Source organism: Abrus precatorius, unplaced genomic scaffold (assembly GCF_003935025.1).
Source record: "Abrus precatorius isolate BTA unplaced genomic scaffold, Abrus_2018 Scaffold2, whole genome shotgun sequence".
Taxonomy (NCBI): domain Eukaryota; kingdom Viridiplantae; phylum Streptophyta; class Magnoliopsida; order Fabales; family Fabaceae; genus Abrus; species Abrus precatorius.
In genome coordinates, this window is record NW_020874362.1 from 11,163,562 (window position 1) to 11,185,198 (window position 21,637).

Genomic DNA, 21,637 nt, shown 5'->3' on the forward strand with positions numbered 1-21,637 from the left:
GAGAAGACTTCTTCATTCACAATTATGTATTAAATGACTTAACATACTTTTTGAGATTAGTCAATTTTTTAAAATGATCGATTTACAGAACATATTTGACTATTTTTAAAAATGGCCTAATCATAAGAAATGTATTGAAAATTGAAAAAAATAATATATATATATATATATATATATATATATATATATATATATATATATATATATATATATATATATATATTACAAGTCGTTTTTCTTAAAATGAATATGAAGCTGTATCAAACATTATAACTAGACACGATGTTCCAACAAATCAACTATCACGTTACTTTTCATACCTTTACAGAGATGAGTATGTACTCCAAAAGTTAAAAATGAGAGTTCCCCTACACTCGGTGATCTAAGCTGCTCGACCGAGTTACTTTTGATATCTTTTCCTACGATATGTTCGATTTTCTTTCCCGGCAGGCATAGATGCCTCAAATTTTCCTCAGAACCGGAAGATAACATTAACAAGATCCAAATGGTTGACCTCTTATATACTGTTCACGGAAGCATTACGTTAGCAACGGTTTTGATCTCCATGCCTCCAAAAGCTGGCTTCCTACAGAGCACACTTGAGGCAAAATCTAGTATCTTATGTTAAAATAAGGAATTTAGTTGGATCCAATAACTTGACAGTGAAAAAGGAGTTAACAGAATGTTCCCACTGCATCGTCCAACTCAGTGTAAGGTACAATCACACTAAACTAATACCTCATATAGTCTACTAATGACAAATCACAATGCCGATAGTTTTCTCCTTTTCAGGTTTGTTTTGCCTGAAGAATCACCAGAATCTCTCCTCTTCTTGGAGTTGTTTTTCTTGTCGTCATTGTTATCATTAGGGTTAACAGCTTCACCCCCATCAACCTTTTCTTGTTCTTCCATTGTGTCTTTTACAAAAGCCTTTAACCTCCATAGAGTGTAGTCACTCTGTATATAATGGTAAAAAAGATGTGTAATTAGAAATATGCTAAACAAAAGAAGTGCTTAAAAATAATAGATGGCAGTAAACAACATTATTATCTAGATAATGATTAGCATTACTGACCTGAGCATCTAAGTCGAGGTCCACCTCTTCAGCAGAAGGATGGAAGCTTGGGTTAGTCTCAGCAACTATTTCCAATGCCTTGTAGAGGTTTTCAGCAGAGAATCTGGTGAGAGCTATCCCAAGCGTTTTCTTCTCTTGCGTAGACAGTTTCCTACAGTGACATCAGCAACTATAACAGTGAAAAATATCCATAATGAATACAATATGATACGCTGGGAGGACGTAACGCCCTAACAAAATGGATATTCAGGATACGACGTCAATTATAACTAAACATTAGATTTCTGGACGGTACACATTACTGCTCACAGCCATTACTGCAATTATTCTTCACATTATCAATGTTAGACCTGTTAGTCTGCATTTTGTCTTTTGGTTCCACTAGAATATAGTAATCTCGGATGGCAACAAAGTTTATTATCTTTTCAAGGCCTTGGATTTTGTTTATATTACAGTATCTATGCAACAAAAAGGGCATTTGGAGATTGCAACAAGATTGATTCAGAATTAATAATAGAAGCTTCTTTTTCATTTCCCTAATTGTTAACCAGAAGAAAGATCAACCCTCTTATGACTGTGTATTGCAGACCTATAAGCTCCTGTTCCTCCAAATATCTCGAGACTATTAGTACTACTACCCGTCATTCAATTCTGTTACTGTGTTTCAATTCCAATTGATCTCTTAAATGTAATAAAATCATGAGACATCCAGCTTTAGTGACTAATCACACTGATTGTAAGAAAATGTCTACTGTCAACTAAGTGCACAAAATGACAATATAGAAGGAAATGACAGCTGGAGTGCGGTAAAATTTAACTCCCTCCCTCTTATTCCCTATTTTAACAAGAAGAGACCACTCTTATGACCACAATCTGACTCTGACACTGATAGCTTCACCAGTTTTAAATCAAATTGGATCTTGGTCTGCAACCTGTTCTTGCTGGTGATCCCAGTCTCCAATGACACCCACTTCAGTGACACAGTTAACTCAGTTTAAGCCATAAGAAAACAAATATTTGGATCTGACATTGTTCTTGACAAGGATGTGGCCGAACCAGCTTTCAAAATACACAATGGTGGAGCAACGTTACATTGACCTAGAGAACTGTTCTGAGTGAATGACAACCACCCTTCACACAATGTGGCAATGGGGCATAGGTTCAGGAAGGAGGTGTATCAGGGTCTGAGAATTCAAACTGTAAGTGGTGAGGAAGGAGGTGTATCATCGCAATGCTCTTATTGTAAGGCCACACCTAAGATTTGATTGAGTTTCAAGAAAAAACAGCTAATTTGATGTTCTCTCATTCTTCTGCTGTGGAAAAGCAAACTGAACTTGGTGAAAACAATCAAAATATTTTGCTAGACAGAGACTATTAGGAGTATCTCCAACTGAAAATAGCAGCACAACAATCTTCTACTACTAATGAGAACATCAAGGAAAGGGAAAGAAAGATTGAATTGGATTACTAAGAATGAACACAGTTCTGTACCCAGGGTAAGTGCAGACAGTTATCATAAAATGCCAGAAATATTTGAGAGATCCTGGCAACTCTCCTACACAAACTTTTTCACGCACAAAAAGACACCTCAATTCTCCTAACTTTGATCTTTATAACAACCATCCCTTGTAACTGCCTCCTAATTATAAGCAAACTGATTGTTTGTCTAGGTTTGGCCTTAACATTAACTGGTCCACTCCACTCTTCCTTTTCCTATAATATACTCTTTTCATTATGGGCTTATTGCTATCCGAGACAAAGCTTGGTTCAGGATCCATTATAAGGTTTAGGAGGGTCCATAACTAGGGCTAGATCAAGGAAGGCCCAAAAGACTCTCAAACTTGTATTCCATCTGTCCATTGATAATGTCCTTTATATTCTTAGGTCCCCCTTTAATCCACTCTATCCATTGTCCTACTAGTTCTCTTAATTGCATTGTTTCTTTACCAAAGATTTTGTCACATTGCAAGACCAGAGTTTGGAGAGGATGATGGCTTCAAATGTGAGTCCCTGGGTCAGTACTAATTTTGACAATCTGTTAGACCTCTAATCAGGAAGGTGTATGTAAAGAAAAAGAAAAGGTGGGCCAGTCCTCGAACCAGCATATTCTTCTCATCAATCCTTTGAGCCTGATCCATGAGTTCTGGCAAATTATCTATATGATGTAACCTCAATTCTGCTCAGATTACCTCCTTCAGGCCATTTAAAAATATTCCTCTAAGGTATTCTGAATTCACCCCTTTGAGGGGACTGGCATACAACTCAAATTGTTCCCGGTATTCCTCCACTGTCATTGTTTGCTTCAAACTTAATAACATCTCATACGGATTTTGCAACATTGAGGGTTGGAATCTCCTTATTATTGCTGATTGGAAATCCTCCCAATACTCCCACCATTGATACCATGTCAACACCTTCCCTTCCATGGCTATCAACGCTGCTTGTAACTTTTCCTCCTCAGAAATGCCAATTACATTAAAATATGTCTCTATCCAATTCACCCATCCATACAAATCCTCTCCCAAAAATATAGGAATCTTTAACTTCCTCCATCAATCTTGCCCACCCCCAGCTGATGCTTGGTCTTTTCTTGCATCTCCCAGTTGAATTGCTTTCTTCCTCTGCATTGCAATTTCCTTGCTCAGAATTTCGTGTGACATTAGTAATGGCTTCTTGGAGTAGTTTCTTCATTTCTTGTTTATCATCCTTGAACCGTTGAAGGATTTTCTCAAACCCAAGCTCTAAAGATTCCAACTGAGCCTCCATTCTTGTGTGTACCATTAGTGATCTATGGCTATGCACCCCAAAATCGAGTGTTTTGATACCAGTTGATAGAATTGGACCAAAGGGATTAGAACAGAAAAGAAAGGAGACAATCCAGGAAAGAATCGTGTATTATTGAGAAATGACTCTTGTTGGGGAATTGATACCTCCACACTAGTTTAGAATGTTTTACAAATCCTGTAACAGTCCCTATCAGGTATTCAAGAGCCTGATCTCTCCTAGTCCAATCCAAGTGATTAACCAAGATGTCCCCCACTTCCCTCTCTTTCTCCTATTTATTCCTCACTTGTGACAACTGTTGTATTAGGGTTAGTTATCAGTTATTTTGTTGCTGATCTAGGGCTGGCCCACCTTTCTTTTTTCTTACATAAACCTTCCTGATTAGAGGTTTAACACAATCATCTCATATTAGTTCAGCGATGGACACTCCACTCATTGTTCATGCTCAAGTGGGCCATCTCAGTCTTGTCAACTTGAAGTTGTTAGTGTCAAATCTGTCTAAGTTGTCTTCTTTACTGTGAGTCATGTCAATTAAGTAAACATGTTTTTAGTTCATTTCCTAGTTGTGTCATTAGTCGACCCTTGTCTCTCTTTACTTTGGTTCATTTAGATTGGGGTCCCAATCATGTCATTTCTAGTTTAAGATCAAAATACTTTGTCACTCTCATTGATGATTATTCTCAATGTAATTGGCATTATTTAATGAAAGACTGTTCTGAGTTGTTTTCTATCTTTCAGTTTTTATAATGAAATAAAAACTTAATTTGGAGTTCCTATTCATACAATACAAAGTGATAATGCCAAATAATACTTGTCTTCTTCCTTTCAGAGTTTCATGACCTCACATGGGATTCTTCATCAAGAGTCTTGTGCTGATACTCTCAATAAAATGGAGTTGTTGAATGTAAAAATAGACATCTTCTTGAGACTACTCATACCCTCTTGCATCATGCTCATTCCTTAATGCATAGAAAGAAAAAGGAAGAGAAATTGGGCACATTCCTTGATGTATATAGAAAATGTCATTTTGGTGACATTTTTACATACATTACATTTTCTACTCTACCAAACAAAAGAACAAAAAATATTATCTTTATTCTCATTTTCTCTCCTAAACAAATAAAAAATCATTCCAATTTTATCTCATTTTCTCTTCAATATTTTCTTTTTACAGCATGTTTTGTTCACTCATTTTTTTACAACTAAACAAAGCATAAGACTAAAATTATTGTTGAACCTTTAAAAAATACTCAAAATATAATTTTAATTGTTAAAACAAATTACTCATGTAGTCCATATCTACATATAAGACAGGGTTAATAAGATTGGATGAACCTTCAGCTTATACAATACAATTTTCATTGTCAAAAACTAAATGGTATCGAATTATATATGCTAAGGCAATGAAATGTCAGACTGTGGTTGCAATATTTGACATATGAAGGAGCCAGGAGGCATTCATTTTCCATTTCTTACTGAATCGTCAACTGTCCAATAAAAGCAAAATATGCTTTGCATTTTTAACAAACCTAACTGCAGCAGTGAGTGATTATTCATAAATTTAATCACCTTTTGAATTTAACATCAATCATTTTGTTTAAAAGAGTAAGACTTCAATAAAAGTTAGACCTCAATATAAGTGATAGGGCACAAATCGTACAGATGCAACAACAAACCTGCACTTTTGAATCACCAGTTCTTTGAGAGACTTCAAATGCATATCAACCTCATAAAGCTGAAAATGGTAGTCGACAGCATACAATATAATATACTCTTACGTGACATCAAACAACAAATATTTTGCATTGAAAAACCCAATACTAGCAAACAGTAACCAACCTCAGTGCTTATATCCTTAGCTTTATTGGCATAAGTGGTTTCCTGAGCAAGCTGAATGTCTAGTTGTGCCTGTGCTTCTTCCTCTAACTGTCTGTTTTCCTAACATAATCAAATATATAAAAGTAATGGCATATTACATAGGATAACCAAAATCACAGCTGCTTGGACTGCAGCCTCTGAAATTGTATATAAGAATTTTATTTTGTTTTGTTTAATTTCTTTTCATAGATGAAGAATTTCATTAGAATAAATATATGACGAATACAGAGATAGGAGGATAAAGGATCTTCCTTTGGGGGGGAGGGAAACACAGTGAAGCAAAACTATCTAGTCCCTTAACATATCTGTAAGTAGGGTTGTTAAACTCTTAGATCTACATAGGAACACAGTAAGAGTTGATCATAAGATCTGTCTGTTTGTCTTTCTCTCTCTCTCTCACACACACACACACATGTAGCCCAATTTGGATTAGTTTCAAGCATATAAGAGCCTTTTAATTGTAAAACTTATTGTTAAGACTCTTATAAAAAAGAATGCTTAGATTTCTTAAGTTTATAAGTGCCTTTAGAGACATTAAATTATGAAACTTCTAAAAAAGTTGATGTGCTTAAATTAATTTAAACTTTCAGAAGTTTAATTTAAATAGGAAAAAAAAAATTATTGTAACTATCCATGTAATTTGTTTAACTGGAATGGGATTGTTGAGAATAACTGTAAATAAATAGGAAATATTTATTTATTACCATGAGCATAATCCTTCTAAATCTAAGTGCTGGGCATGATCCAAACAAAATTGAGTTTGTCCTAGGATCAAGATTTTTCCATCACTCCAAACTTGTTTATAGGCCAAACCCTTTCAAAATGACCATGAGTTTACACCCAGTTCCTTAACATATTTTTAAGAAAGCTTCATTGTTCAAAATAAAGGAAAACTATCTTGAAAACAATTTACCTCATCAGCAACTTTAGGTAAAAGTTGTAGCCATTTTTCCTCAAACTTTTCCAGCAAGGTCTTTGCCATAACATGGACATCATGTTTTTCATTGTTGTATTTCATTGCATTCTTGAATATCAACCTTACGTCTGCATATATCTCCCGGACATTATTATATCCAGTGCCATCCTTAGCTTCCATTTTACTTCTTATTGTACTGAAATCCATCGGCTTATCAATAACCTAGGGGCAGAAAATTAAACAATTATTTTTAGAGATATAATCAAAGACAAACAGTTCCCAAATAATTATTATAGAAGAAAGATGGTCAACTAGTGAAATCAGTGCTACTACTTGCAGAACACAGACCAAATCAATATTTAAACCATTTTTCAATAAAATATGTTCAAACATAATTGGTTTTAGGCGGGACAAAGGATATATAAAACAAAAAATCTCAATTATGAATAAAAGATAAATAGTCTAGACCAAGAGAGAAGCATTAAAACAAAGAAAAGGCAATATTACCTCATAATAGTCATGAAGCCCAAGACCTTCTACATCCACAGGATCCATGAAGGGCCAAGCCCATTTATGCTGTGTGATCTGTGAAAATTCAAAAATATATTGATTTTTTATAGGAAAGTTGATAGACTCAATATATTCAACCAAAAAATGGAAGATCATTTATTTAAACAGCAAAAAAGAAGTGTTTTAAGAATTTAGGGCTCATTTGATGAACAGAATAGGATAACTTTTCCTATCCTATCCTATGTTTCACGTTTGTTTAACTGACATGATATGATAACTTTTTCCCATGGTTATTCTATCCTTCTCTAGTATAATTTTATCCTGTTGGGACACTTGAGATAGAAATAAACAAAATCAAATATTACCTTGGTTGCACCAAGTCTCAGATCCTATCATTTCCTATTGTATAATGTCTACTAAACAAATCCTTAAGGTTGACTCTTAAAAGAATCTCAAACCACTTGGTGAAGTCCACTACATGGAAAATGAAATAAAAAACAAAATATTGCAAATGAGCATGAAAATCAACTTATGATAAAAATAATTAGGACACATCTAAACGTATGACACACTATTAATATGAAAATTGATTCCTTTGCCTTGGTCTTTTAGAGCAAGAACTGAGGTCATTCCTACAAGTGAGGAAATAAGTGTGGGTTGTCACAAAACACAATATTGACATGGGTTTTGCCTAGTATGTTCATCTACTAAACATCTATATGTGCAGCATCAAAGTTTTATCTCTGCTATTGATTCTTCAAATACCCCTAAGTTTGTACTAGAAGCCTTAAAGGATAAGAACTAGGTTCAAGTTATGAATAAAGAGATGAGCGCATTGGAAAGGAATACCACTTGGAAGATTATAAAACGGCCCAAGGACAAGAAAACGATGGAATGCAAGTAGAGCTACACAATTAAATTTATACTCAGACTTATGGAATTGACTATGAGGAGACATTTGGACCAATAGCAAAAATGAATACTCTAAGATCTATCCTTTCATCAGTAGCATACTTTAGTTGGAGCTTACATCACTTTGATGTAAAAAAATGCATTCTTGCATGGAGACTTAGAGAAGGAAGTAAATATAGATATTCCCCAAGGATTTGGGTGATGATACAAGCAAATCTAGGGAGATCATATTCTTTTCATAACACTTACTAGATGGTAAACTAACACATTTACTAATTTATGTGGATGATATGATCATTGTAGGTGATAATGAGATTGAAAAGCAGAACTTGAAGGAGAAACTAATTGCTCAGTTTGAGATGATGGATCTCTCGGAGAAAATATGTTGTAAATCTTCTCAAGGGGACAAGAAAATTGCAATGCAAAGCTATTTGAATACCTATAGAACAAAACCATCAAATAGGAAGAGAAGAGGAGAGTCCTACTATAGACAAAGCCCAAAACCAAAGACTAGTGGGAAAATTAATCCATCTATCTCATACTAGACCTAACATTGCATATGTCGTTTGCATTGTCAGACAATTCATGCATAATTCATGTGAAAGATATTTACTAGCAGTGAACAAGATAAACAGTTTTGGGTTTTTTGTTATGTTGTCTTCTCTATTTTTATCCATCTTCTGCTATGGTATGGGTAGGTTCTGTCCCTGCACAGCGCAACAGTGCTAGTAAAAATGTCTACTTTCCCTTTTCAACCCCAGAATGAAGCAGTTTTTAGGGTATTTTAAGGGTAAAAAAGACACTCTTTTTAAAAAAATAATTTTCCCTTTTTTCACTTAAAATGACCCTGTTTTAAGTTTTTTCAAGGGTAAATAATCTTATCAGAATATATCACTAACCCATTTTCTTCTCCACCTCTCGATTCGATGCTCCCTTCTTACTTGTAAGATCGCGATCTTACTTGTAAGATCGGACGATTCCACGAGCTTTTGCAGCGCCTCCGATCCCGTTCCTGCCCTGCGACGCAATTTTTCGAGATCGCTGGGATCGCACGATCTTCCTCGTGAAATCGTGGAAGCATGCGATCCTGAATGAGTTTGATGGAGCCCCATATTCTTTAAAAAACCCGATTACCCGATTTGACCCGGCCTGTTTTTTTTTTACCCGACTTATTTAATCTTAGATGTTAGGGTTTTTTTTTTTCATTCTTCCCTTCTCGCGTGCCCCTTTTTCCACGACGCAGTGTTTTTTTGCTCAACACAGGCAACGGCGACCCAAAGTTTTCTACCTCAACACCGCCGACTGCGACCTAAAGTTCCTCAGTACCACCGACCACGACCCAAAGTCTTCTTCCTCAGTTCCCAATCCACACTCCCTTCTTCCTCAGCAAAGTGTTTCTTCCTAGCACCCGACCCACACTCTCTTCTTCCTCAACACTGCGATCCACACTTCCCTTCTTCCTCACATTCACGACGCACATTTCTCTTCTCTTCCAACATAGCGAATCTGTTTTCCCCATTCTCTGTCCTGTTTGAAGATGTCTACACGTGGGAAAAGTACACCCGCAATCCAGAGAGGGCAACCAGAAAGTAGGAGAGTGGTTGCAAGTCCTACCATTGGTCACACTTCTACTGGCTCAGTGAGCTGCTCTGTTGGTGCAGTTGTGGCTGGTTCTTTGCGAAAAAATGCTCCTAGAAACAGGAGTGTTGTGGCATGGCAGCATGGATCATCTGTGGATGTAGATGCACGAAAAATTCAGTGTAACTATTGTCGAAAATTAATAACTGGTGGAGTTTACCGATTAAAACATCATCTGGCTAGAACACAAAAAGATGTGGGTGCTTGCTCTTCGGTTAGTGATGAAGTGAGGAAAGAAATGTGGCTAGTTGTGTCCTCCTTACAAGAGAAATTAATGAAGAAATCAAATAGCAAACTCAACGAACTTCTTGTAGAAGGTGATGGTGGGAGTGATTCTGGTGAAAAAAGAAAAGGGGGTGAAGTTGAAGGCAGTGAGAATATTTTCAAGAAGAGAGGAGTAAGTAATCAAGTCACTCTCAATAACATATTCAAAAAGAATTTGAGAGAGGAAGTGTGTCAAGATATTGCTTCTTTTTTTTACAACAATGTCATACCATTCAATGTGGCAAGGAGTGAAGAATTTCATAAGATGTTGGAATCGGTGACAAAATATGGGCTTGGATTCAAGCCACCTTCCTATCATGAAATCAGAGTTAAGTATTTGATACATCATGTGAATTTGACCATGCAAACTATTGAAGCACATAGAGAAGAATGGAGAAAAACAGGATGCACAATAATGACGAATGGCTGGACCAACAAGAAAAGGATAACTATATTGAATTTTTTAGTTAACAGCCTATGGGTACAGTTTTTTTGACTTCAATTGATGCATCTCATATATCTAAAACAGCTGACAAATTGTTTAAAATGATGGATGACATTGTAGAGGAAGTTGGTGAAGAAAACGTGGTTCAAATTATAACTGACAATGCAGCAAATTATAAGGCTGCGGGTGAATTGTTGATGGAGAAAAGGAAGAAACTATATTGGACACCATGTGCTGCTCACTGCATAGATTTGATATTGGAAGATTTAGAGAAGAAGTTACTGTATTCACCAAGAGATAATCTCAAAGAGGAAAAAAATTACTACTTATATTTATTCAAAGACTTTCCTAATTTCTTTATTGCAATTCTTCCCAAAGGGAAGGGATTTGGTGAGACCAGCCATGACTGGCTTTGCTACGTCTTATCTTACTTTGGGATGTCTTCAAGAGCATAAGGGAGCATTGGTTAGAATGTTCACATCTGATCAATGGAAGACTAGCCTGTTTGCTAAATCAACAGACGAAAAGTTTGTTGAAGATGTGATTATGGATAAAACTTTTTGGAAAGGTGGTGTTGTTTGCTTAAGAGGTGCATATCCTATAATCAAAGTTCTTCGTTTGGTTGATTCGGATGAGATTCCAGCTATGGGATTCCTTTATGAAGAAATGGACTGAGCTAAAGAGAAGATAGCAAAGGCCTTCAATGAGAGTAAAAGAAGGTAAATAAATTATTAAATTTAATTAAAAATTTTAGTTATTTTTGTTTGAAAATTAATTTAATTTTTTTTATATATTAGTTATCTCCCTCTATGGAATATCATTGATGAAAGATGGGACAATCAACTCCATAGGCCATTGCATGCTGTAGCTTATTACCTCAACCCTTTTTTACACTACAGTCCTGGTTTTAAAGCGGATTTTGAAGTTAAACGTGGATTATATGATTGTATAGAAAGGATGGTAGAAAATGATGAAGAAATGACTGAAATTGATGCTCAACTTGAAGATTTCAAGGCAAAAAAGAAATTTTTTGGTGGCAAGGCAGCCCTAAATGCACTTACTATCAAAACTCTAGTACAATGGTGGGAATCTTATGGAGATGGACATCCAGAACTTCAAAGATTTGCTATTCATATATTGAGCTTGACATGTAGCTCCTCTGGATGTGAGCGTAATTGAAGTGCTTTTGAGATTGTAAAATTTTAAAACTATGATAAATTACGTTATTTTTCTTTACCTATTAAGAACTAGCAAATAATCAATTGCATTTATATATTTTTTAGGTCCACACAAAGAGACGAAATCATTTGAAACAACAAACTATGAATGATGTTGTTTATGTGATGGCTAACTCAAAATTGGCCAAGAAAAAGACATCCAGAAAAGCTATGGAGTTTAATCTTGATGATCTTTCATATGATGATGAATGGATTATGGCCAATGAAAGTTCATCCAATGGTGATGATTTAGAAGTTGATGACTTATTAGACTTGGATTTGAATCCAAATGAACACTTGGGTCAAGTTGGAAATGATTCCAATGATGTTGATGATGATCCTGTAAATTTAGATGATTTAGAGATTCCTCCTTTTGATGATGACCTTGATGGAGTTGGAGATGAAGAAAATGAAGACCAAATAGAAGATGATTATTATGATCAAAACTTGAATGATTTGCTAGAGTGAAAAATACCAATCTTGGACACTTTGACTAGTTTGTTTTTACTTTAGTACTATTGAGTTTTATGTGTAATTTGACTTGAGAATATATTTATTGTCATTAATGTTTGAGTTGTGATTGTCTTTTATGAATTTAAGACTATTTGTTCCATATTTATCTTCTTTTTTGTGAGCATTTGTATGTTTAAATATAGTTTTATACATTAGGTAGGATCTTACGATCCACTCTACGATCCTACGAGTTACGTGTTTTTCTTTCCCTTCCGATCCTAAGTAGGATCTCGATTTTGACTACCTTGTTCTCAGATATCCATTTTTCTCCGATTTTTAAGTGGGCATGTCTCTGTCCTTGTTTTAAGGATGGCTCTCTTTCCTCATTTGTCTCTGTTTTGCTTTTCTCACCAATTGCCAAAGATGGAGGTAGCAGTTGCCAGAGATGGAGCCGTCATCATTAAAGCTACAACAGCAACACTTGCCGGAAAAACAGAGGTTGAAAAAGACTCAAAACCCTAATGAGAACGAAGAGCACAAGATGGAAAGTTGCACAAAAAGAACCACAAACGAAGAAGACAAATCGAAGAAGAGACAAAGAAGAGAGGCAACGGATATTAGGATTTGAGCTTGGGGGTCTTTCTATGGACCGAGTCGAATCTGCGATCCAACCCCATTTTTTTGCCAAAAGCGTCATTTTTCCGCCATGGTGCTGCCACCTAAATTTGCCATAAAACCATGCCTATAATAGAGAGTTTGAAAACTGCCATCGATTCCTGTTATGGCAGCGCCATAACAATTATTTAACAACACTGGCAGTTGGCTGCCATAACAAGTATTTGACAACACTCGCAATTATCAATTCCAATCAGTGTTGTCAAATAATTGTTATGACAACACCATAACAGGAATCGGTGGCGGTTTTCAAGCTTTCCGTTATGGGAATGACATTTTTCAGTGGCAACACCATGGCTGCTGTCATGGCAATAACAACGGCCATAGTGGAAAAATGACTTTTTTTTCCAGAAAATTGGGGTTTTTTCCTGCAAAAAAATGGGATTGAACCCAACCCCGTCTAGAGAAAGAACCTGTGAACCCAAACACTAAAATCTGCTGTAGCTCTTCTTCACCTCTCATTTCATTTCTCTTCTTTGATCTATCTACTTCTTTCATGATTCTTTTTTTGCAACTTTTCATCTTCTGCTCTTTGTTCTCATTGAGGTTTGAATCTTCTTCAACCTCTGTTTTTCTGACAAGTGTTGCTGCAGCTCTGATGACGATTGTTCCATCTTTGGCAACTGCTACCTCCATTCTAGTGACTCCAATTTTTCTGATAGCCTTTTTTTCCTTTTGTTTTTCCCCTCCCGCTTCCAGTTTTTCTTTATTTCCCTCATTTCAATTTTTTCCTCTCCCACGTCTCTTTTTTTCTCTGTTTTTCCTCAAATAACTTCTCCCTTTATTTCAACTTTCCTTAACATGGCTCAACAAGAATCTTCAACAAATTTCTCTCTTTATTTTGTATTAAATTATGCTTTGAATTTTGGGTTATGCTACTTATGTATTGAGTTAATTCCTTTCTATCATTTCCTATAACCTGTAATTTTTTTATATATTTTCTTATATCCACCATAATTCTGCCATAACCCAGCAGCCGCCAAAACTATATGACAGTTTTTGGGGTTTCCATTGTGAGCCACCACTGCCATTAATATTAGATTAACAAATTGTTCAACTCTTTGTGCTTTCTTTAACGTGAATCATAAATTACCAAATAGGAATTTGAATAGGGGAAAAAGATTGTGAATGACACGAGCATTGACCATTGACAAAATAGGAAAATTGATCATTTTGAAAGAAAATTTTATATTTGTAGGGAAACAAGAAGTTAAACAATGAAGTGAAAAATTTAAGGTGGTTGACAGTAAAAACATGGATTATGAGTTCCTGTATAAGTTTTGAGATATTGAAAATGTTTAAAATTATTAGCTCAAAATAAAATTACATTTGTAATATCATCAACTTAAATGCAGAAAACATTTTCTAAACAGCAGCTACAAAAACCTCAAGTTCAATTCATGATTTAAACTAACATGATCAAATCCAAATATAAGGAGACTCGAGAGAAAGTAAATTCATACAGATAACTAAAAGAAGTTGCAAAGCATTTTGCACTTGCCTGACGGAATATTGTGGAAAATTGGCGCATGAGCTCCTGCATTCTCTTTGCAGAAGCAGCTTCTGTATGCGATGCATCTTGCAGTGGCTTTTTAGTGCCAATAAGATGTTTTTCCCGGCCCTTCTCTTTTACAACTGAGCCACCTTTAGAAGTATTATTACCTTGAACATTATCAGTGGATTCATAGAACAGTTCAACCTCAGACACTAGCTTCTCAAGCTGTACAGGGCACTAAGAGATTATTTTTCAAATCATAATTTCATATTTTAAAACTTATAAATATCAATAAGCCCACAAGTGCATGGTAGCAAATTTGCACTTAGCACCAAATATTTAAAAACAAACCACTCAGACCTTTAAACAAATCTACCTATTCTTTCACACGCACGCTAGCTAAATAGTACATAGTCATAGAAGTATGGTGCAGAGAAAGAACAAAGACACAAAGATCATAAAAATACGGATAAGAGTAGGGAAAATTGCAATAGGAATGAAGGTATAGGGTTCTAGGGTGACAAATCAGATCTAGAAATATATTGCATGAGCCAACTTTTATTTATGATTTAAATTTTTTGCTTTAGAAGAAAAAGAAATTCACAAAGAATATATATTTTCAGATGTTTTATAAGATGAAATGTATAGTATTTCATATATATTATATTGTTACGTCATACCCTTCTGTACCCGTATCTTGAAAACAACAAAGTGTTTTGAGAGATACTGTTTTATATACACAAGTCCTATCTTATTTACAGTGCAAGTGCATTTGCAAAGGAGCTAATCGAGGACTAATAACAATAGTAATCAAAACAACGATCGCAAACACCGATTATTAGAATAAGGAAGGGATTGAGGACCTTGTTAACTCTGCTAAAAATTCGATCGACAGAAACCCTTAAAGGTTCAAAATCATCGTCAGGCTGAGGCTGAAGCTGAGAAGTATCGGCATCGCGTGGGTCCATCACAATTGAGAGAGAGAGAGAGAAAGCAACCAGGTGCGTGCGCTGAATTTGACTGTGTCGTGGCGTGTGATTCGCGCTTCACCACACTCCTTTGGAGGGCACTTTCCTTATAAGCTCTGATTTTTTATTTTTTTTTTTAATTTCGCACTACCCGCATATTGATAAAATTAATTTTCTTTAAGTAAAACACAATAAAAATTGTTATCAAAATAAAATAGAAATTTTATTGATATTTTTTTAAAATAATATTTTTAACTAATAAACTATGGAATTAATTAATTGTATTAAATATTTTTATATGGCAAAAACTACTAATTTTATTTATTTAAATATATAATAATTGAATAATATATATTATAACAAAAAAAAATTGCAAAATAAGATAACATAATAATTAAAATAAAATATTTTATCAACAAAAATTATATACAAGCAATATTAATTTAATTATTAATTTAAATAAATATTTTATTACATAATATAAAATATTAATTAATATTTTAGAAATATATATATATATATATATATATATATATTAATATTATTTGAAGAGAGAAGTGTGAGAATTATTATAAAATTGTTATCAAAATTATGAATAAATTTTGCAATTTAAAATTAAATCTTAGTTTTATAATTACAAAATAGAAATAGAACATTATTCATATACGCCATAAGAAAATAAAAGCTTTTAAAGAATTTTTGAAAAAATTCATAATTTTTTGTTTGATAATTTTTTACTAAAATTATAAGAATTATTGAAATATAATTCATTCATATTATTAAAAGTGGTAATTTTAATCAAACTTATTATTTATAAAAAAAATTTACCATGTATAATGTTTATACATGCATGCATACAAACATGTTACAATCTCGTTAATTATTTTTTTTTTAATTATCTTATTATTTCTAGTTTACTTTAACAATAATGATATTACAACATCTGAAGAAAGTGTTTAGGCATAGACATCCTATATTACTCCATCTAGGCCGTTACACACACTAAAAGATACACATAAACATAGGATAATGAAATAAAAAAATTCAAAAGAAAAACTTCTCTTCTCTCTAGCTTACTACCTCCTCTTTACTCTACTCTCATCTTTATGCATCATCCTCTCCCTCCTTTCATCCTTTGTTTTAAGTGTTTTGAATATCAAAGTTCTGATAGATGATGTTAAGTCGCTATCAAAACAACTAAATTCTCTAAGAATTTTGTAATATAGAACTAAACCTAGGTCGATTCACAGAAACACATTTTTAGTTAAATTCAATTTTATGTTTTCTTTTAAAAAATGCGAGAAAACTTTTGGGGGTTTTAAAAATTGCAAATTAATCAAATTAAATTACAGATAGAATAAAATTGGGTAAAAATGAATTAAGAAATATCAATCCATAAAATACCAAATATGTGTAACCCCGATTATCACAATATCTAAAGATTTTAATCCAAGTTTGAACATTTACCCAATTCAATTATTAATTCAATCAAATAACCTAATTGAACTAGATCACAGATTAAATCAAATTATCATTTAACCTAATCCAAATTAATTATCAAATTAGAATATCAATTGAATCCTAATTTGAATTCTAACTACATAAAAGTTAATTACGATCGCAATACACAAATCTGAGATCAGAGAAAAGGGAACAAACTCAGAGCAATTTTGTTCAAAACTCAAATAGGATGTATAGCATTTGGATTTCGTGGATTGAATGGGAGGTTTAGCCTTCCATCGAAGCACTTAACCACATGAGAATGAGAGAATTCGAGAGAAAGTAAAAACAAGGATTATTATTTCAGCCAACTCTCAAAAACTCAAAGTGTTTAATCGCACTCCCTAATTCAAAACCTTATTAGTCTATTTATAAGTTCTGATTAGGGTAAATTAAGTGGCTAAAATTCGGGCCTCAATAATATCTAAAAGCCTAAATATAATTATTAAATAACAAGGGTCCAAATGCAATCCCGCAATAATATTTAACAAGTCTGCCTCAACTTTAAAAAATCATAAAATAAAAAAAACTCCAAATCCAAAGATTGATATGCATTTTGAAGCCCTAGATGTGTAGAATCCAATGCAACTGGAATCAGCCAAAAAAGATATATGTAGATAAAGTTATGGTCAAAAGAGTAGTCAAAGGTCAAAATAACTTAAAATATGAAATTAAAGCATTTATTTATAACAAACTCAATTTATTTAAACAATTAGAAAATGATAAAAACTCTAAAAATAAAGCATATTAAAAGTATTTATTAATCAAAATAAAACTATAAATATAAACTTAAAATATGTTACATCAAATTCTCTTACACTTAAGACTTTGCCCTCCGGGGAAAATCACAAAATCAAACCATACGGAACCAAAAACAAACTAAGTTATGTACAAAGCTTATCAAGTTTAAATATCATGGATAGAATGGAAATCAATCCTCACACTTCAAATTGACAAATGAACTTATCAAATCAAGTGAATGAACCATAAGAGATGGAATCATCACATAACATACTCTCAATCACTCAAGTGTATAAGGTAAAGTGTATCACTCAAAATGTGCAACATGAAGCATGATCAATCATAAGCTTTCTTATTGCCTACTTCTCCACTAGAATTCATACATACACAAAAAAAATCAAGAGACTTTGCTAGGTTATAAAGAGAGTAAGGTGAATGTGGAAGAATTACAAAGGTAATCAAGCTAAAACCAAAAAGGATCTAAAAACAATGGGGAATGGATCCAAAGAAAATAAGCATGAAAATAAATCTCCCAAACAAATATATGATGCAATACAATCAAAAAATAATCCTCTTTTACTTTTGCTAGCCATCCAATGCTCCTTTTCCTTTTTATTGCTTATTTTTTTTCTTTCTCATTTTCTTTGTTTGTCCTTTTTTTTTTTTATTAAGAAGCTGGTTTTCTTTTCTCTTGCATTTTCCAAGGCAATCTCCCCCACACTTATTTCTATGATCATTCCCAAAACAATTCCAAAGTTCTTGTATTCCCTAAGGTTGGATCATGTTACTGTTTTACACATTTGGCTTGAAATGAGCTAGGATTACAAGAAATAGAACAATTAGGCTCAAAGGGGCTCAAACGATTGAAATAATGCAAGGTTGACTTTTTGGCTAGTAGTTTGTAAGAAAAAAATAATGCCTCTATCATATTAATGCAAGCATATGAAAATATAGTCTCAAAAAGACTTAAGGCAATTTTAATGTCATACAACCATTAGTGCAATCACACATTGAAAGAAAGTGACATGATGTTGTCATCTATATCAATGGCTCAAAACCTCACAAGATATATATTCTATCACAAATAATCCAACACACAAGATTTTTCAAAGTCTACCTATCAAATTGAAGAATGATTCAATCAATCCATCAAAGCCATGAAATAATCACTTAATTAGACTATGTACACCAAAACATAATACTCCCCCCCCCCACTTGATATTAACATTGTCCTCAATGGAAACACAATAAGCACAAAGACAATCCAATAAATGAGAGAAAAGTAAGAAAAATTCTCTATAAACCGGGTTGGTGGCCAATCCAAAAGTGGCCTCCTCTTGTGTATGTTCTTGCAAGTCCTTATGAAAAACCTTGAGCCAATGCCCATTAGCCTTGAAGCTCCTTTGAGATCCCATATCCTGTAGTTCAATAACACCATAAGAAAAAACATTAATAACAAGAAAGGGACCATCCCATCTAGTCAATTTACCGGGCATCAACTTAAGTCTAGAATTATATAAAAAGACTTTGTCACCAATGTAGAACTCTTTATGCCCTATTAGCTTATCATGAAAAGCCTTAGTGCGCTCCTTGTAGATGTTGGAGTTCTTATATGCTTCTCTACGAATTTCCTCCAACTCTTGTAATTGAAGCTTCCTATGTGAACCAGGTGCTTCCATATCCAAATTACATTGTTTGATCATCTAGAATGCTTTATGCTCCACTTCCACTAGTAAATGACATGCCTTGTCAACAATAACCCCGAAAAGGAGACATTCCTAGGGGTGTCTTGTAGGTGGTCCTGTGAGCCCAAAGAGCTTCCTCTAAGCGCAGACTCCAATCCTTCTTATTGGGTTGGACATTCTTCTCCAAGATTTGTTTTATTTTCCTATTAGAGATCTCTGCTTGTCTGTTAGTCTGGGGTGGTATGGTGTGGAAACTTTATGCATAACTCCAAACTTCCAAAGTAAGGCTTCCATTGTATGATTGTAAAAGTGTGATCCCTGGTCACTGATTAATGCTTTGGGAAATCCAAACCTGCAAAAAATATGTGACTTCACAAAATCTACAACAACACGAGCATCATCAGTATGAGGGGCCTTTCACTCCACCAACTTGGAGACATAGTCCATTACTAACAAAATATAAACATAGCCAAATGAAATAGGAAAGAGACCCATAAAATCTATACCTCATACATCAAACACCTCACAGAAAAGAAGAGGTAGTTAGGGCATCTCATTCCTACGCGAGATGTTCCCAGTCCTTTGGCATCGCTCGCATGTCTTTTAAAAGGTGTGTGCATCCTAGAACATAGTAGGCTAATATAATTCAGTATCTAAGATCTTTCAGGCTGCATGCTGAGGTCCAAAGTGTCCACCACAAGCCAAGGAATGGTAACACTACAGATAGAAACTCAGGTTCAGGCACACATCATCTGATAATCTTGTCACTATACATCTTCCACAAGTATAGGTCATCCCAAATATAGTATTTGGAATCACTCTTCAGCTTGGCAGCCTGAGTTTTGGAAATGTATGTAGGAATCTCTTTAGCAGCCAAATAATTCAGCAAATCGGCATACCAAGGATCATGTCCTCTAATGTGGTAGAGCTGCTCATCTAGAAAGGTGTCTTGAATGGGGAGATCCTTAAGTAGCTACTGAATTCTACTCAAATAGTGTGCCATTAAATTTTCTGCACCACTTCTATTCCTGATCCTAATGTCAAATTCTTGCAAAAGAAGCATCTAGTGAATTAGTCTCAATTTAGAATCTAACTTCTTAAGCAAGTACCTCAAAGCTGCATAATCAAAGAAAACAATTATTTTAGAGTCAAGTAAATATGAACAAAATTTATCTAAAGCAAAAACAATGGCTAAAAGCTCCTTTTCTGTAGTGGTGTAGTTTGCTTGTACTTTATCCAAGGTGCGATAGACATAGGCTATAATATGGGGTTGCTTCTTTACTTTCTGACCGGATAGCACCAACTGCAAAGTTTGAGGCATCATACATGAGCACAAATGGAATCTCCCAACTCGAAGGCTCAATGATAGGAGTGGAAGTGAGATACTTCTTCAGCTCATCAAAAGCATCCTTGCAGGTCTGATCGAAGATGAAATCTAAATCCTTCTGCAAAAGGCTGGACAATGGTGATGCAATTTTGTCAAAATCTTTGGTGAAGCGCTTATAGAAACCTGTATAGTCAAGAAAAGAGCGCACTTCCTTCACAAAAGTGAGATAAGGTAAAGAAACAATTACATCAGTCTTTGCTCTATCAGTCTCAATACCCTACTTGACACTACATGCCCCAATATAGTTCCCTCGATCACCATAAAATGACATTTCTCATAATTCAGAGCCTAATTGAACTATATGCAGATATCCAATACTATAGACAAGCTATCTAAATATGCATAAAATAAAGACATATAAACAGTAAAGTCGTCTATGAATACTTCAAGTGAGGTCTTTAGGAAGTCTGCAAAGATGCTCATTATACACCTCTGAAAAGTATCAAGTGCATTACACAGTCTGAATGACATTCGTCTATAAGCAAAGGTACCATTCTTGTTAGTGCACTTCTAGGCTGTATGAGAGCTAACACACTCCTCCCCATGATGACTCTTTCGTCCTCTTTTAGTCTCCTCTTGTTAGTGCACAATTCTTTAAGGAACTTTGCATATTTTAGAATTTATTTTATCGCATCCAACAGTGGAATGTTCACTTCTACCCTCATGAATGTCTCAAAAAGCTCCTTATCAAAGTCTGCTAGTGCTTTAGCTTGACCACTCTATTTGGAAAAGGGAGAGGTAGTTTCTGCATAATTTCTGAACTGCTATGGACAGTTTGTTGCTATGTGTTTTCTTGCTTCTCTGCCTCTTCATCATTTTACACCTCTTTATTTTTCTGGTTGTCTGGTAGCTCTTTCCCACTCCTCAATATTATGGCACTCACATTTCTAAGGTTAACCTTTGATTGAGAAGGAAGTTGTCCAGAACCTTGAGACTTGAAATGGTTTACAGTGGTAGCAAGCTGGCCAATCCGTGTCTGCAGATTTTGGATGGAAAGATTGACATTTTGTTGGAACTACAAATTGCTCTTGGCCATTTTTTTTTACCAAATCCTTCAACGAAGGCTCAGAAATTCTCCTGTGTTTGTTGCTGCC

At 34.4% G+C, this 21,637-nt stretch overlaps 1 protein-coding gene across 3 annotated transcripts; it reads right to left on the minus strand.

Moving 5' to 3' along the window:
- Positions 1–288: 288 nt before the first annotated feature.
- On the minus strand, positions 289–15,341 carry LOC113858072 (transcription factor GTE1-like). Of its 3 annotated transcripts, none has more exons than XM_027490518.1 (8): positions 15,126–15,341; positions 14,269–14,487; positions 7,161–7,238; positions 6,651–6,875; positions 5,699–5,797; positions 5,536–5,594; positions 1,076–1,226; positions 289–957 (listed from the first exon to the last, which is right to left on the minus strand). In XM_027490518.1, the coding sequence occupies exons 1-8, from the start codon at positions 15,228–15,230 to the stop codon at positions 763–765; spliced, it is 1,131 nt and encodes a 376-aa protein (XP_027346319.1). In that variant the 5' UTR covers positions 15,231–15,341; the 3' UTR covers positions 289–762. The 3 variants fall into 3 exon arrangements, with proteins under 3 accessions (XP_027346319.1, XP_027346321.1, XP_027346320.1); XM_027490520.1 differs by having other exon boundaries at positions 14,269–14,402; positions 15,126–15,249; XM_027490519.1 differs by having other exon boundaries at positions 14,269–14,411; positions 15,126–15,249.
- Between the last annotated feature and the right edge of the window lie 6,296 nt (positions 15,342–21,637).

What these genes read in the sequence shown, in the direction of transcription:
- LOC113858072 (XM_027490518.1), bottom strand. Translation starts at nt 15,230, where the DNA reads ATGGACCCACGCGATGCCGATACTTCTCAGCTTCAGCCTCAGCCTGAC. An exon ending in TTTTTAGCAGAGTTAACAAG is followed by an intron (nt 14,488 to 15,125) that starts GTCCTCAATCCC and finishes TGCCCTGTACAG; the next exon opens with CTTGAGAAGCTAGTGTCTGA. An exon ending in GGCTTCATGACTATTATGAG is followed by an intron (nt 6,876 to 7,160) that starts GTAATATTGCCT and finishes TTCTGCCCCTAG; the next exon opens with GTTATTGATAAGCCGATGGA.